Raw genomic sequence first — 16,937 nt, forward strand, 5'->3', positions numbered from 1 at the left:
GTCTCGACACTGACCCAGCTTCACATATGTCTTGGTCTCGACACTGACCCAGGGCTTCACATATGTCTTGGTCTCGACACTGACCCAGCTTCACATATGTCTTGGACTCGACACTAACCCAGGGCTTCACATATGTCTTGGTCTCGACACTGACCCAGGGCTTCACATATCTCTTGGTCTCGACACTGACCCAGCTTCACATATGTCTTGGTCTCGACACTGACCCAGGGCTTCACATATGTCTTGGTCTCGACACTGACCCAGCTTCACATATGTCTTGGTCTCGACACTGACCCAGGGCTTCACATATGTCTTGGTCTCGACACTGACCCAGCTTCACATATGTCTTGGTCTCGACACTGACCCAGGGCTTCACATATGTCTTGGTCTCGACACTGACCCAGCTTCACATATGTCTTGGTCTCAACACTGACCCAGCTTCACATATGTCTTGGTCTCGACACTGACCCAGCTTCACATATGTCTTGGTCTCAACACTGACCCAGCTTCACATATGTCTTGGTCTCGACACTGACCCAGCTTCACATATGTCTTGGTCTCAACACTGACCCAGCTTCACATATGTCTTGGTCTCAACACTGACACAGCTTCACATATGTCTTGGTCTCGATACTGACCCAGCTTCACATATGTCTTGGTCTCAACACTGACCCAGCTTCACATATGTCTTGGTCTCAACACTGACCCAGCTTCACATATGTCTTGGTCTCAACACTGACCCAGCTTCACGTATGTCTTCGTCTCAAGACTGACCCAGCTTCATGTATGTCTTGGTTTCGACATTGACCCAGCTTCATGTATGTCTTGGTCTCAACACTGACACAGCTTCACATATGTCTTGGTCTCAACACTGACCCAGCTTCACATATGTCTTGGTCTCAACACTGACCCAGCTTCACATATGTCTTCGTATCAACACTGACCCAGCTTCACGTATGTCTCAATCTTGACACTGAGCTTGCTGTATGTCTCGGCTTGTACTTGCCTTCCTCTTCCCTTTGGATCTCCTTGATTTGGATTCCCCACACCTGGCTTAGACTAAGAGCTACGCTGGTTTAGGTTTTGACTCAGATTTGACCTTCTGTTAGCCTTGATCTTGACCTGGACATGCCACCCTGTTGCTCTTGCTTTTAACTCAGGCTCAACAGTCAATTGGTCTTGCTTCTGAATCAGATTAAACACTCCTCTGTTAGTCTGGATCTTGGCTCAGACTCACTGCCTTGTAGGTTTTGGTTTGACTCTGTTGATCTTAGTAATGGATTATATTGGCTGATTTATAAAAACTGAGTAGTCATTATCATCCTTTTGCTGAAGACAATGATTTTTATGTGGTTAATTTGTTTCCCTGCTCATGCTGTGTGTCTAATACATTAGCATCAATTACTACAAGACACATCTTCACATCCTCCACCAAAATGAAATCACATTTGCTCATCTCTGAACACTTCTAATCTCTGACTAGGTCACCATGCAGATATGGGAAGGGAAAGAGGGTGAGCATCTCTCATCATAAAGAAATTTCCCTTTTCTCACTTCTCTGTCCTGACCACTGAGCAAGAATAGAAAGCCCACAGAGCCCCAAGGGAACAGATTTATTCCTGAAATATTGTTTTTTTGTATGTGTTGTAATCACAAACCTTTAGATGCTACAGTATGAAGGTGTCTCCCAAGGATTGTGCCAGAGATAACAAAAATAGTTATATTATATATTGTTGCATTCATTTATTGACCAGATGGCTTTCATGATTAAAAAAAAAGTATATACAAACTGAGAAAATAAATGTCGCTTTTATTTTAGACACATGGGCTAGCCATCACGGATAAATATAAACAGAATACATGTTAAGTAGAATTACACAAAAGTAAATATTTAAGCAGACGGGAGGTCAGGAGGAAACATAAGCAGTTCATCGACTTCCTCCTGCAGAGCTTCTGCCTTTTCTTGTAACAGCATCTACAACAGCAACAACACACAGGTTATAAGAGGTTAAATATACAATATTCTACCAATTCAATTCCATTTTTATTAATAGCAATCTTTTAACAATGGGCATTGTCGTATAGCAGTTTTATAGAAATCCAGATGAAGACTTTTCCAGAAAGAAATAAAGGTATTTTTTCAATCACTGAGGGTTCTGTGATCCTGAATCTTATTTATTAACCATATTTAACGCATCTAATAAAATGCAGCCAAATGTATACCTCAACCAATCACTCTTCATATATTAGATTTTAACAAATGTTTCAGTCAAAACCTTTCTTTTTCTTCGAAATTACATTCAAGTAACACTTTCAAACGGTGAGATCATTTTGAGGTAATTTCCTGAGAGCGACATTGGTGTATGGGAAGGAACTAAACTTCTGCAGGAACCAAAACTAAGCATGATTCATCAGCTTTTTTTTAATCAGGAAATCCCAGTATAAGTGAGGAACAAGGATCTCACTTGAAGGGTAATTTTCGGTTATTTAATGAGCTAAACAGAGTATTTTGGTTTACAGTTGTCTCTTGGTCTTCAGCCAAGTTCATCTCATGAAAGCAGAGCAAAGGAGAGAGAAAGAAAAGCCAGAATAAATCTTTCAGCCTAAATGTATAGATAGTACAACAGTCCCACTGATACTGTGAGCTCTGAGAAAGCATACATTAAAAATACTAAGTAACATGTGCTACCAGCAAGGATTAGTAAAACTTAAGTAAATGGTGAATTGGCTAGTAACTTTATGAGGAGTTCACCAATAGCAGTGTCTCATGAGCATGAAACATAAAAGGCCATTAAGTGTTATGGTACACCTCAAGTGTCCTCCTAAGCTTTTCAGTGGTCGGCAAAGCTACTTCTGTAAGTCTATGTAAATAAGAGTGTCTGTCACATGTTGTAAATATAACAAAAAAACAGAAGAAGAATCACAGCTGACTGGGTCTTGGAACAAATGTTTTTGGCACATTAGACTACATTCCACCACCAGAAAAAAAAAAAAAAAAGCGCCTTACAAAACTACTCTTGTCCAGACCGCAGTATCCTCTTAGTGACTCTTGTAAGTGCAAAAGATATGGTTCATGACTTCATTTTGATTTATAAAGTAGAATTTTATGTTCAGCTAAAACTTGTTTCTTGGAATGTTCTACCTTATACAAGGAAAGACAAAGAAATGACCTTAAACTCAGAAACATCTCCTCAACTCCAAGTTCAGATCGTGACTTTAAATCAAGGTGGTTGTTCACAGCATCAGAGGTAATAGAAAAAGCACTTCTTTACTTTTAAACGAACTAAAACGAGCTGAACAGGAACCGCCCTGTGTCTTGCTTACAGAATTCACTCTCTGACCTGACAGGTCACTAAGTAAGTTATCTAGCTAATGAATTAGCCATGCTGAAACAAAGACACATGTAAAACTAAAGCAAAAGTTTGATAAACAAAACTACAGGATATATGATAATTACAAAATACTGAACTAAAGTGGTACAAGTGGTAACCACTGAAAAAATACCCAAGTGCAGAATTTGTAGAGGATTCAAATGGATTCAATTCCATTATTTGCAATGCATTACGGTCTTCCATTTCTTTTCTCTTAAAATGTAATGTGATAAGGTGACTGTTAGGGACTGCTACTTACACTCTCTCCAGGAATTTGCCATTTTATGAAATCAAGCTAATTTAACCAATTTAAAATCAAATTAAATTAAATTAAATAAATAAATAAAAAACAAAATGCACACACATTGCATCACATATTTTGAAAAAAGCCACAATAAAATCAAGTAATTTTGGCCAAAACAATCATCCAAAAAAAAAAAAAAAAAAAACACTGAAAACTGAGTGTCTGTATATAAATCTAAAATGGAATTAAAACTGAAATCTAAAAGGAATTTAAATTGTTTAATTAAGGAAATCATTGTACTGCTATTTTCAACACCTAACCTTGTGCTTATTGTGGGAATCTATGTGTTTACTGAGACTCCAAAATGATCAAAAATGTACTAACTTTTGCTGAGGCCACAATCTGATTGGCCTGCCTCTTATAAAGATTCTCCACAGTTTTCACCAGCGCGTTCGGGTCAGCGTTGGCCAGATGTGCCAGAGATTTATACCCAGCATTATAAAGCTGCTTGGCTCGGAACTGGAAAAAAGAAAGATAAGACAAGATGCACTGTTTGTTTATACTTTATCTCTCATGCTACTGTGTAATATGAGGGAGATAAGAGTACGGCATCCAAAAAAACATGGATTAGGGCAGTGTAGCAAGAAACAGTGATGCTAAATGTCCAGATAAAAATGGAATACAAGAAGTAGGATTGTGTGTTCCTATATATTGCCCATGTTGACAAGTGCCTGCACATTCTTTGCTTTTCCAGCATCTTCTGTATATCTGACTTCTTTCCAGCAGTGACTATATCCATCTTTTCACACCATGGATAATTCAGAGACTCGTACACAACTCTTACAGAAGCTGCAAACATTCACCAATAGTCAAGAAGGCAACACAATACATTCTTTGCCAGGGGGTATAAACTTTTGAACAGGATGATCGGTGTCAATTATTATTTTGTTTAATGATCTTATTTCTTCATTTCACACTGCCCTTCACAAGCTATAAAAGATATTTAAAGAATTTTTTTTTACCAGAAGACCAAACAATAATTTACACTAATCATCCAGTTCAAAAGTTTACACCCCCCAGTACTTCATGTTACATGTTGCCTTCTGCCTTCAAAGTGTATGTAACTGTATACCTTGGCAGCTGAAACATAATCGCAGATGCCTCTGAGATCCTATACACTCCATTGAAAAAAAATCTACTGAAAATATGCGTATGTTCATTAGAATTTCTATCAGTGACATTTTATTATTTTGCTGCAATTAAAGGTTAGAGGTTTGATACAATATTACTCTGCATGTTCCGGACTCCAAATAAGTTAAATGCTTTAAAGTGTATAATGGCAATCTACTGTAGTAGGTGAATCATTAGCCCTAGCTGTGAGTGTGTGAAAGTGTGTGGTGCCATTTGATGGTGTCTCATGTAGGGTGTATTCTTGTATCACACCCAAGGATATGTTCTGTGGGAAGGCTCCGGTCTATTCCAGACCTTGACTGAGATAAAGCAAAAAACTGAAGACAGTGCAAGTAAACAGATTTCACAAACAAACACACCTCCATGACTCCGGCGACCTCCATCAGTGGAATGAGTTCGGCCTGTACGCAGTAGGTCAGTCTGCGGGTCAGCTCGGTAAGGAGAGCTTTATAGGCCCAAAACTCCTCCAGCTCCTGGATGAACACAGAGACAATTTAAGATATAGTCCTGAAATTACAAATCAAGTCTTCCACTATCATAGGGCTCATTTGCTCATCAGACCTCAGTGAAATGCAGAACGCAGGAGCAGAAGGCTGAGGCGGAACTGACGAGGGTCTGAATGAGGCCTCGCGTCAGCTGGAATTTGTCTGAGACGTTCCACACGTTCGTCTCGTTCAGCAGGGAATAAAGCACCAGTGCCAGGTACAGTCTGTTCACCACTGCAGGGTCTATACTCTAACACACACCCACACACACCATTACAAAGGTACATTTTGTCTTGTCGTGAGTGTGTGATGATTCAGAAATGCACTTCCCTTACTTGTTAGCTACAGTTTCTCATCTTATGAGTTTCTAAACTAGCTGAATTTATGTAATTCCCCCAGAAAACCACAACACAAAGTCCTGGAATAGAAACACAGCTCCCACCTTCCTCACACTCTGCCCAGCTGCTTTCCGAGCGAGGAAGCTCTCGGGCACTCCGATAGTAGCCGCCATCTTCTGTTCAGCACCAGACAGCTTTGTTAACTATTAATAAGTTTAAAAAAACATAACAAATTAGTTGTGATCTGTTTTTTAAACAGAACACCTAAAGAACTTGCAAATAAAGGATAACCTGCAGTATTAGCATGAAAGATGACCTCTTATTAGTGTATTTAAGATGATGAATTCAAGATGATGCTACTCTGGTGCTTTACATTAGTATAAGCTGACAGGTAAGGTCGAATTATAACATTGAATAATCAAATAAAACCTTATGAAGTGAATGATGAGGTTTTAAAAAATAGCACAATGCACTCCATAATTTTATAACACAGAATCTCAAAGATTGCACTATTATTTGAAGAAAAAATAAGGAATGGTACTTCTTGCACATTGAAATGGTCTAGAAATAGGTTAAATAATCTTATGTACAGTATGGTTTACTGTAATCTAATAACGAGAAATACTAGATACAGTTGACTATATTCAAGACATGTGCCAGGATGTCATGTTTTTACAGTGTAAGTGCTCTGAAGTCTTCATTAATAAGCCTGTTTTGTCTACGGAGTTCTACCAGCTGTATATATACAACCGTTCACTTAAAATGTGCCATGAGACAGTGGGACAGTGAATAACAGGTACGTTTGTGTTTATTTTGTTTCTCCATGTTACTGTAACTACAAGCTGCAGAATGACGCACACAGTGTAAAGAAAGCGCCATGTTGTGATTACAGCAGTGTGAACTGGAGCGCTTGATAAAATGTCACTGTGAGCGTCTGACCTGGCTGAAATAGATCATCCAATCTGGTTTGATCTGAGAAACCATGTCATATGGAGTGACCAGATACACCAAATGAAGAAAACTGTTCAGCAGCAGACCCTCCAGACCTTTAGACAGGTCTCTGTAGAGGATGTCAGAGTATCTCATATCTACTGAGCCTGAGGAGAGGACAAAGCAGAGTGGAAGTGAGACAGAAGCAATGCAAACTGATGTGCACAGAACATTAAATCGGCTTCATTTCTATTTATTAGCATTTTAAAGAAAAAGCTCTGTGTGAATAAAACTCAAGGTATTGGTGTGCGACTATAGTAAGAGCTCACCTTAAAGCTTAATTAAATAATATTCTTTACTGTGGTTAACATTCACAAGTCATGACGATTTTACCACCAAATTATCACACATTAATTAATGTTTGTTTAGATACCTCCATTAGCTATGTTCCATGTACCCATGATATATGATCAATTCAATTCTAGCAAGTTATACCACGGTCTATCTAAATACTCGATTCTGATTGGCTGTCACCTATATTCACCTATCAACTATAACCATAGTAACATACAGTTAAAGTTGTACACAGGGTAAGGTAGCTATTGTAAACATTTTTTAATTACCTTACTTAGCTTGTATTTCTTTAACAATTTTGTCAAATATTTCTCTACACCTTCTGATCAATTAGAATGCACATTATATCAGAAGGCGATATTAATGACATTTTTCAATTGCACAGATACAGATGGATTATTTGCAGCAGCAATATTTAATTAGTGAACAAAAATGGTTACAAAGCTACTGCTAGAGTACAGGGATTGGACATTGAAACTGAAACACCAGCCACTATAGTGCTTGAGGTACTAGCACGACAGATATACACTGATCAGACATAACATTATGACCACCTTCTGCCTAATATTGTGTTGGTCCCCCTTTTGCTGCCAAAACAGCCCTGTACCATCATCCACTGTGTATTCTGACACCTTTCTATCAGAACCAGCATTAACTTCTGAGCAATCTGAGCAACAGTAGCTCGTCTGTTGGATCGGATCACACAGGTCAGCCTTCACTCCCCACGTGCATCATGACCCTGTCATTGTACATTCCTTGGACCACATTTGATAGATACTGACCACTTCAGACCAGAAACACCCCACAAGAGCTGCAGTTTTGAAAATGCTCTGAACCAGTTGTCTAGCCATCACAATTTGGCCCTTGTCAAACTCGCTCAAATCCTTTTCCTGCTTCTAACACATCAACTTTGAGGACAAAATGTTCACTTGCTGCCTAATATATCCCACCCACTAACAGGTGCCATGATGAGGAGATAATTATGTTATTATTGTGTTATTCACTTCACCAGTCAGTGGTCATAATGTTATGCCTATTTGGTGTATATATCTGCAGCTCCTGGTGGTTAGTCTTCACATTTCATAAGTAAGAACAAAGAGTGACGGTTGAATTAGCAGAGCAGTAGATGACTTATTACAGTCGACACAACAAAATTGGAGACGCATCATATCTGGAGGACCCAATGGTTCAAACATTGTTCCCTGAAGGTGGTGGGTGTATCAGGATGATAATGCACCAAAACACACAGCAGGACTGCTCTCACTAACAAGAGTGGTTTAATGAACAGTAAAGTGAAGCTGATCATCTCCCATGACCTGTACAGTCTCCAGATCTGAATATTATTGAACCACTTTTTGGGATGAGCGAGTCAGGACATATTTTCATCCACCGGCATCATGTAATAACCTGGCCACACTCATTGGCTGCAAAAGGTCCTACACTATACTAAATTGTAATCTAAAACCAGGTGTTTTAGTTTCATGGTTCAACTCCTGCATGACATACAATATCCATGGAATATAATACTCCCACCTTTATATGTTGCTTTTCCAAGTTTGGTGATATGCAGCACAGATTGCTCATGAGAAGCCATGGTGATTAGCCCCTTCTGATTCAGTATCTCTATCGACTCCGTTGTAAGCTCACGAAGACTCTTCTGCAGACAAAGCCGAGTCTCCTGGACGCTGAGTAAAGTCCTGGACATGAACTCCTGGACCTGCTCCACAGTGCATGTGATCTGAATCCAAAAACAAAATCTTCATTAACAACCCAGACTTCACTGACTGAGCGAAAGTTCACTGACAAGATCGAAAACTGTCACCCACCTCAAGGCCGATGAGGGAGAGTATGAGACTCAGAAGACCGTGACTCCCATCATGCAGCAGGTTGCTGTAACAGTTCTCTACTGGTGCACACACTAGCTGTTTGACCTAACAACAAAATAAGACAAGTTAGTGTTGATCATTTCCCCTTAGCTGAACCTTGGCAGACAAGAGGAGGCTAAAACTCTCACCCGCTCTTTGTCTCTGTCCTGCAGGATGACGATGCTCTCACCCAATGAATCAATCCCAGCACGACCCGCTCTTCCCACCATCTGCTTGTACTGACTCCTCTTTAAGAATTCTGCACCCAAGTACGGGGAGCGCAGGACCACCCTGAATACACAGGATGTAACGGTTATGTAGAGGAAAACAAAAATAATGGCTAAACAGTCAAACAAAGCATTGTATGCTTGTGGAGCACATTACTAAAAAGACAGAACTGGAAAAAGCCCAGACTTTGTGTCACTGTAACGTGCTGCATTAATAGATTAACCATGATGGACCTGCGGGCAGGGAGGTTGATGCCTGCAGCCAGGGTGGAGGTACAGGTAAGGAGACAAAGCACTCCAGATGAGTACGCCTCCTCCAGCAGCTTCCTCTCATCACTGGTCAGACCGCTGTGGTGGTACGCCAGGCCGAAGGGCACAGTCTTCTGCAGCACGGGACACAACGCACCATTCCCGCTGTTCCTCAGCTCAGAGAGCAGAGTCGCTTTCTCCTCCTCTCTGTGCTTGAGGAAGTTTCTGTGGAAGGGTAAGCAGACGAAAACCAATAATACAACTTCTGTATTTAAAGTCTATGATGTTAACCGCTTGCTATTTAATATTAAAGGGTGTACTTACTTATTCAGATACTTGCAAATCATACCAGCTACATTTTCACAGTTCTTCTTGGTGGCACAGAATATCAAACAGGACTGTTGAGGGATCACTTCAGTAACCAGAGCAATGATGTGGTCCGGATCTAGCTTCTGCATCCCGCTGGAGTACTATTCCAAAAAAATAAATAAATAAAAACAACACACAAATGGCATAAAAACAGCAGGTTTGTGCTTCTTTCACACTTAACAGAAAGAGAGAACCTTTTGCACCGAGATACAAAAACACGGCAGCAGAATCCATAAAAATGCAATTTTTGTATTGTAATTTGTTCTGTTATATAACAAATATAAAATATTTTCAAAACAATCTGTTTATTAGTTTTAGATGTGTATGTGCAATACCTGCCATACAGGTTATTCTCTAACATTAAAACAAATGCATTACTACATTAATGGTGTAACAAATCAGATGCTCGATGTTCTGATGTAAAGTGTGACTGAAATGAAATAAAACGAATCATAAATCAATTAATTTCAATTAAAACTTATTAAAAATGAGTGGTACGCAATAAACAAATACGCATAATCATTAGACCATGTGTGATGGAAAGATTTAGAGAGAGGAGCAACACAAAAACAGGATTCGGTTTGAATCTTGACAATAAGGCAGGAGACTATAATTAGCCATGCTGGTGGTAGGATGACGGCCAAGGAGAGAGACACTAACCGATCATGGCCATCTGTGAAGCCATGTGGGGAGAAGAGGGTAGTTAGTGCTGTGCTATGAGGTGTGCCTTATGAGCAACAAGAGCAGCAGAATCAGAAAGATGCTTCAGCTTCGTGCGTCTAATAGGAAGCATGTGTTTGCCTTCAGGGAAGGGCTAGCTATTAGGTGGGAATGGGAGCACGACCAAACAGGAAGAAAATGCTATTTAAATCACAGAGGAGACACCCAGACGAGATGTTTTACAGAAATAAACACAAACACCTACATTAAAATTCAGCACACGTGAAAAGCGGAAGCACTGCTCCTCTTTAGGATCGACTTCATATATAGTGTCTCTCAGTTTCACATACTCCTTCAGCTGGACCTGCAAAACAGCAGCACTGAGACGTCACTTCATATACAGCATCTCTGACCGAGTCGTTCAGTAAAGCGTTAAAGCGATTAAAGAAATATCTACAGGTCTGAAGTCATTGGTGTAGTTCTCAGCTCCCAGGAAACTCAGGAGATCAGCTACATTGCCCAGAGTCGCACTCATTCCGATGATCTGTGTGCTTTCTGTTTAAAACATATTTACATCAAACTTTGGGAAGCAATGTGAAGAGACAAAGGATTCAATGTTTTGTGATCAACTTACTGCTGATGTACAGCACTTTGGCCAGAGTCATCTCGAGAATCGCTCCTCTGCTGCCGTCTCCTAGCATGTGGAGCTGCGTGAAGCGGAGTAGAAACATAAACATCAAAACACGGTTAAATTATGCAGATAAATAAATAACTAAGCGACGCACCAGAACCGACCTCATCCACCACCACTAAGCCGATGTTGTCCAGTCGGTTTGTCTCAATCAGCGAATTCACTAGGCTGTGGCCTTTCTCGATCGTGGCGATGTAAAGAGAGTTCCTGCTTCGTCTTTTCACAGGAGGGAATTTTCCTTTACTCCCAGCATACTCCTCTACCAAGAAGTCCAGCTCAATACCAAAACTTGACAAACCTCGAACCTACAAGAAATAAAAAAACCCTGCTTACTGGGGGACTGTATCCTGTATCTGAATTGGACCAAAATAAACACACATATGTACATTTATAGTTACACTGGTTAGTCATGCATTCTTAATGAACGCAGAGACTAATTTGCACTATTTATTTAAAGTTTGTAATCTGTTTGAAAACTGTCACTAACTACACAAAGAATAAACTACACCCTGCATGTGATGAAGTCACATATACCCTTCTTCTCATACCACAGAAATTTCACCCAGCATTGTAAATGACATTAAGTGTTAGGGAATGTTCACAAAAAAGTCAGTTCCTGTTACCACTAACATTAACGTAGCTGTAAACAATTCTTCCCTCATCAGCCTCTCTTTTTCTCTCTTTCTCTCTCTCTTGCAGTTAATGATACACAAAAAACCATTTTGTTGTGTTACCAAGAAACTGCAGTATAAACTCCTCTGTCCTGAAAATGTTACAGCATTTGTTACAGTCCGTTGCAAAGCTCTGACACTGGAGACTCCTTCCATAAACATGAAACGTTAATCTCTTTAAAAAATTAAACTCGATGTCATTATACATGGTCTTTACTCTGTTCACGTAGCCCATGTGCATTTAAATCCTAAGGTCATCCTTCAGGGTGCCACCCCACCACATGGCATATCCATTTAAACACACACAAATTCACACTGTGGACAATTTAGAGATGTTGTTCAGTCTACAGCCTGTTTTAGAATGAAAAAGGAAGCCAGGGAACACAGAGGTAACCCCTGAAGCACAGGGAGAACATGCAAACTCCAGCAACACAGGACAGAGGTGGAGGAACTGAACCCCAAGACAACCCCAGAGGTACAAGGCAACCATACTAACCACATATTTTTCCAAATGCCAAACTTGCGCAGACACTGACCATTTTAATTGTTGAATGTATCGGATGTATAACATCTGGATGAAGCAGTAGCGTAGCTATTTAAATCACTAAAGAAAACGTATTCGATTTTTCCTGCTACTGAACGGTAACACCTGGTTTTATTTACCTTTTCTTGCACCAGGGATACATATGGTAATATCAGCAGTGCGTCTTTCTTCCTACAGAGAATCTCTTTAAAAATTAGAATCTCAGCCACCAACGTCTTCCCTCCACTGGTAGGTAAAGAGTAGATCAGATTCTTTCTGTGGAGAACCGAGTCCAAATTCAGGCACGCTTTCTGCCACTCTGAAACAGAGACAGTCATTAAAATAAATAAAAAGTAAAAAATAATTACCTCAATTCCGACAAGTGGCATGATGTCATTTTTTTTTTCTCTGTTTGTAGCGGGTTTTACGCAGGATGCCCTTCCTGTCACAACCCTCCAATTTTTATCCAGGCTTGGGACTGGCACTGAGATTCAATTCTTCAGTGGCTGGGGTGGCGCCCACCTCGGGAATCATACCTGGGCCGCGGCAATGAGAGCGTGAGATCCTGCCGCTGGACCACCAAAAGGCGACAAGTAGCATAACGTAATTAATATGCTGAAAATACAGCATATTAATTGCAAAAAAAAAAAAGAAATGATCAAATGAAGACACATAGGCGGGGCTAGAAATAGTGTAGATCACATAATGGTCAAAACACTCCAGCACAGTGAGCATCAGGGACAATAGTAAATATCTGCAGGTTATCTCTTTTCTAACCATGCTTTAAGATTACGGTTAGAATCATATTTTATAGTTTTGGCTTTGCGAATGCTTTCTCGTCACTGACTTTTTATGGCACTTGTGGTCCATGTGATTCATTCTGGTGCTGAAAATGCACGGCTCCTTTCTGTTACCAAATGCTATTAAAAGGTCATCCCCTAAGCTTGGAGAAGAAATTCGCTCTGACTGGGGTACGGTTTAAAGAAATTTATATAAGTGGTTGTGAATTAATCACCATACAAGTCCTTAATCCTCTTCAGTCTCATGATTAAATCCTTAACTTTGGATGGAAGCCCAAAGAAAGGACCCAAATCTCCTTCTTGGGGAGCATACTTGATGGTCTGCACAGCTGCACTGATTTCTTCGCTCACAGCTGCCTCTTTCTGCAGAACAGTCTTTGACACTGTGTTGGACGAAGTTGCGTTTTCCAGCATGGCCCTCTTCAGCTGGTCCGCCATACTTCTCCTGGCCTTGCTGGCCGGTTTGTTCTGATCACTGGAGATTGGAGACTGCTTCGCGCATCTCACATCAGGAGTAGACGTGTTCCCTGTTCCTCCTGTGTGAATTGGGTCCGATTTATTTTGCACACCTTGCTGAAAGGCAAGCTGAGAGCTCGGTAAATCCCTCAGTGATGCATCATGGAAATTGTCTGTGAAGTCTGTGAGGTAATCATCAGTGGTTTCGGTGGTTTGTGGTGCTTGGTCCTGTTCAACATCTTCCAGCTTGGCGAGGAAGGAGGTGTCAGCGATGATGCTGTCGTAGCCATCGAAAAGATCCTCGCTGTCACTGCAGCACTGGAAAATGATTAAAGAACAAAAAATGCATGATACATTACAAATGTGTACAGCCCTGCATTTAAAGTAATAAATAATTGTAACTATACATGATTTTTTTAATTAACTAGGAGCTTGAAATTATACACCTAATATGTGCCACTGGACACAGTAGATATTATAAAGTCTATAATTGCTGTCTGTCCTTAGCAACAGTCAATTTTAGAAGCTTTTACAAAGCAACAGGTAATATTAAATACTGTGAGTTAGTGATGGGAATTTCGGTCACATAAATCGGCTCAGCTCACCAGTTAGAGTCAATTCTTTTAGTACTGCACAATATAGAGTCGACTCTTTTAATACTGCACAACAAAGAGTAGACTCTTTTAGTACTGCACAAAGAGTCGACTCTTTTAGTACTGCACAATATAGAGTCGACTCTCTCAGTCCTGCACAATATAGAGTCGAATCTTTTAGTACCACACAACAGAGTCGACTCTTTTAGTACTCCACAATAAAGAGTCGACTCTTTTAGTACTGAATACAGAGTCGACTCTTTTAATACTGCACAATATAGAGTCGACTCTATTAGTACTGAACAATACAGAGTCGACTCTTTTAGTACTCCACAACAAAGAGTCGACTCTTTTAGTACTGAATACAGAGTCGACTCTTCTAGTACTGCACCATATAGAGTCGACTCTTTTAATACTGCACAATATAGAGTCGACTCTATTAGTATTGAACAATACAGAGTCGACTCTTTTAGTACTCCACAACAAAGAGTCGAGTCTTTTAGTACTGAATACAGAGTCGACTCTTCTAGTACTGCACCATATAGAGTCGACTCTTAATACTCCAAAACAAAGAGTCGACTCTTTTAGTACTACACAACATAGAGTTGTTATTGGTGATGTGAGCCGATTTCTGTGTCTTACTAAAATCAGTAAAATCATGAACATTTACACGCTCAGCTTTGATTTGGGCTTCTGTTTAGTATGAAACGGTGTGGATAAAATATTCTGCTACGTTGTTGAAAATAACAGCAATGAGAGTTACCTGCTCTGTGACTCTGTCCTCTACCCTGATCTGTGTTAGATTTCTATCCTCAGTCGGTTTGCATTGCTCTGCACTGAGCCGCTTCTTAGCCGGAGTTAAATCACTCTTCATTCCCTCTCGGTGTCTCTTTTTGGACCATGAGCTGCGTTTAACAACTATTTCACTCTGGATTTCTGCGTCTCTACTCATATCTCTCCCGTTATATGGCTAGCTAACTTCAGGCTAACTTAGCTATCTGACCTGTCATCGCTTCATGACCTAAATAACAGAAGCGGCCTGCATATTTAATCCATTTTGTTATAACAAATATAGACAGTTATGACTAAGTTGCTTTATGGTAATAGCTAAGCCCATGAATGAGCTATGATAAATTTCTGCTACAACAACGACGAGCTAAGCTGTCATTATCATTATACTGATGCTTTGGGCAAGACTATTTCAAAAGGAATGGTCGGAAAACCAACCAATCCGAAGTCAGAGATTGACACATGTGACCGGAACTAACCTGCTGTAACTTCATACGTCATGCGTCAGACATATTGGACAGGGCCAGATTTGCTCGGTCTATTGAGAGATTGAGGCATTTAAAAATGATTTAAAACTGAAAATGTTATATTAATCCTTAAATTACGATTAATTTTATTTTAGTTTAGGTTACAATTTTTATTTATTTATTTATTTATTTATTTATTTATTTATTTATTTATTTATTTACTGTTTAGTATATGTATTTAATTAGATTAATTATTTTAATTAATTAATTTAGTTAGTTGTTTGTTTGTCAAGTGTATGTTTGTGTTTTGATATGCTGTTTAGATGTATTGTTGATGTGTTTAACAATGATAATGCCTGTTTGTTATTTGAAAAGGTTTAATAAAGTTACGAGAGATGCTGTTCTACCGAGATAAAATGATTTTTATCTGATCAGGACAGCAAGACTCTTCAGTGAGTGGTTAGAACTGTCTTCCTATCTCTGAAGGACATTAACAACAGCAGGAGTCACCAGGAGAGCCCACAGTATCATCATGAGTAGAACCCACTGCCATCACAGCCTGCGATCAATAGGTAGATGTTAGTGGAGCGTGAATTCATGAACCCTGAATGAGATACTGCTTTTATACACCTGTGTGGTGGTAGCTCAAGTGGTTAAGTCTCTGAGTTATTGACTGGAAGTTTGGGGTTCAAGCCCCAGTGCTGCCACTGTTGGGCCCTTGAGCATGGACCAATCCACCCTGCTCCAGAGGCACTGCATCATGGCTGACCCTGTGCTTTGACCCCCACCCTCAAGGATGGGATATGCAGAGAAAGAATTTCACTGTGTGGTAATGTATTTGTGACAAATAAAGACAACTTAATTTATCCACAGGCCATCAGTGACTCTCACCCACAATTACTCCCATGCCAGCACATGCAACTGCCTCTATCCAGTAAGAACATGATATCTGGTAACCATTGTTCTATGCATGCATTAAATTAAAAAAAACAAAACAAAACCCAAAGCTCTTTACTGCCAGTGTTTTTATTGCACTACAGACACTACACCTAACATTTTTACTTGTAGGATATTAGAATAAAGCATATCATACTTGTGCTTTGTACTGCATCATACTCCATCCTCCATCCTCCATCCTAACTAATTAATTAACACTGTATAGTATTAAACATACATTATCTGTTCTGTATCGTATTGATAATGATTGGATGATATGCAATGTAAGCATTATATTGTACATTGTATTTGATTTTATTATTATGTATTATTATGCAAAATGCAAAAATAAAACGTTTTAAAAATACATCAATCAGGTATAACATTATGAGCACTGACAGGTGAAGTGAATAACACTGATGATCTCCTCATCATGGCACCTGTTAGTGGGTGGGATATATTAGGCAGCAAGTGAACATTTTGTCCTCAAAGTTGATGTGTTGACACATCAAATGGACAAGCGTAAGGATTTGAGCGAGTTTGACGAAGGGCCAAATTGTGATGGCTAGACAACTGGATCAGAGCATCTCCAAAACTGCAGCTCTTGTGGGGTGTTCCCGGTCTGCAGTGGTCAGTAAATATCAAAAGTGGTCCAAGGAAGAAACAGTGGTGAACCGACGACAGGGTCACGAGTGGCCAAGGCTCATTGATGCACATGGGGAGTGAAG

At 39.8% G+C, this 16,937-nt stretch overlaps 1 protein-coding gene across 4 annotated transcripts; it reads right to left on the reverse strand.

Annotated features, from left to right (window-relative positions):
• Positions 1 to 1,794: 1,794 nt before the first annotated feature.
• Positions 1,795 to 15,212, reverse strand: helq (helicase, POLQ like). Of its 4 annotated transcripts, XM_058416419.1 has the most exons (18): positions 14,781 to 15,212; positions 13,184 to 13,742; positions 12,309 to 12,487; positions 11,079 to 11,279; positions 10,918 to 10,990; positions 10,741 to 10,838; positions 10,549 to 10,647; positions 9,579 to 9,724; positions 9,240 to 9,479; positions 8,928 to 9,069; positions 8,740 to 8,844; positions 8,447 to 8,651; positions 6,569 to 6,726; positions 5,734 to 5,832; positions 5,368 to 5,541; positions 5,166 to 5,279; positions 4,000 to 4,134; positions 1,795 to 1,975 (listed from the first exon to the last, which is right to left on the reverse strand). In XM_058416419.1, the coding sequence occupies exons 1-18, from the start codon at positions 14,967 to 14,969 to the stop codon at positions 1,892 to 1,894; spliced, it is 3,000 nt and encodes a 999-aa protein (XP_058272402.1). In that variant the 5' UTR covers positions 14,970 to 15,212; the 3' UTR covers positions 1,795 to 1,891. The 4 variants fall into 4 exon arrangements, with proteins under 4 accessions (XP_058272402.1, XP_058272403.1, XP_058272404.1 ...); XM_058416420.1 differs by lacking the exons at positions 13,184 to 13,742; positions 14,781 to 15,212 and adding an exon at positions 12,537 to 13,180 and having other exon boundaries at positions 12,309 to 12,444; XM_058416421.1 differs by lacking the exons at positions 12,309 to 12,487; positions 13,184 to 13,742; positions 14,781 to 15,212 and adding an exon at positions 12,537 to 13,180.
• Positions 15,213 to 16,937: the final 1,725 nt, after the last annotated feature.

This window comes from Hemibagrus wyckioides, linkage group LG18, assembly GCF_019097595.1.
Source record: "Hemibagrus wyckioides isolate EC202008001 linkage group LG18, SWU_Hwy_1.0, whole genome shotgun sequence".
NCBI lineage: Eukaryota > Metazoa > Chordata > Actinopteri > Siluriformes > Bagridae > Hemibagrus > Hemibagrus wyckioides.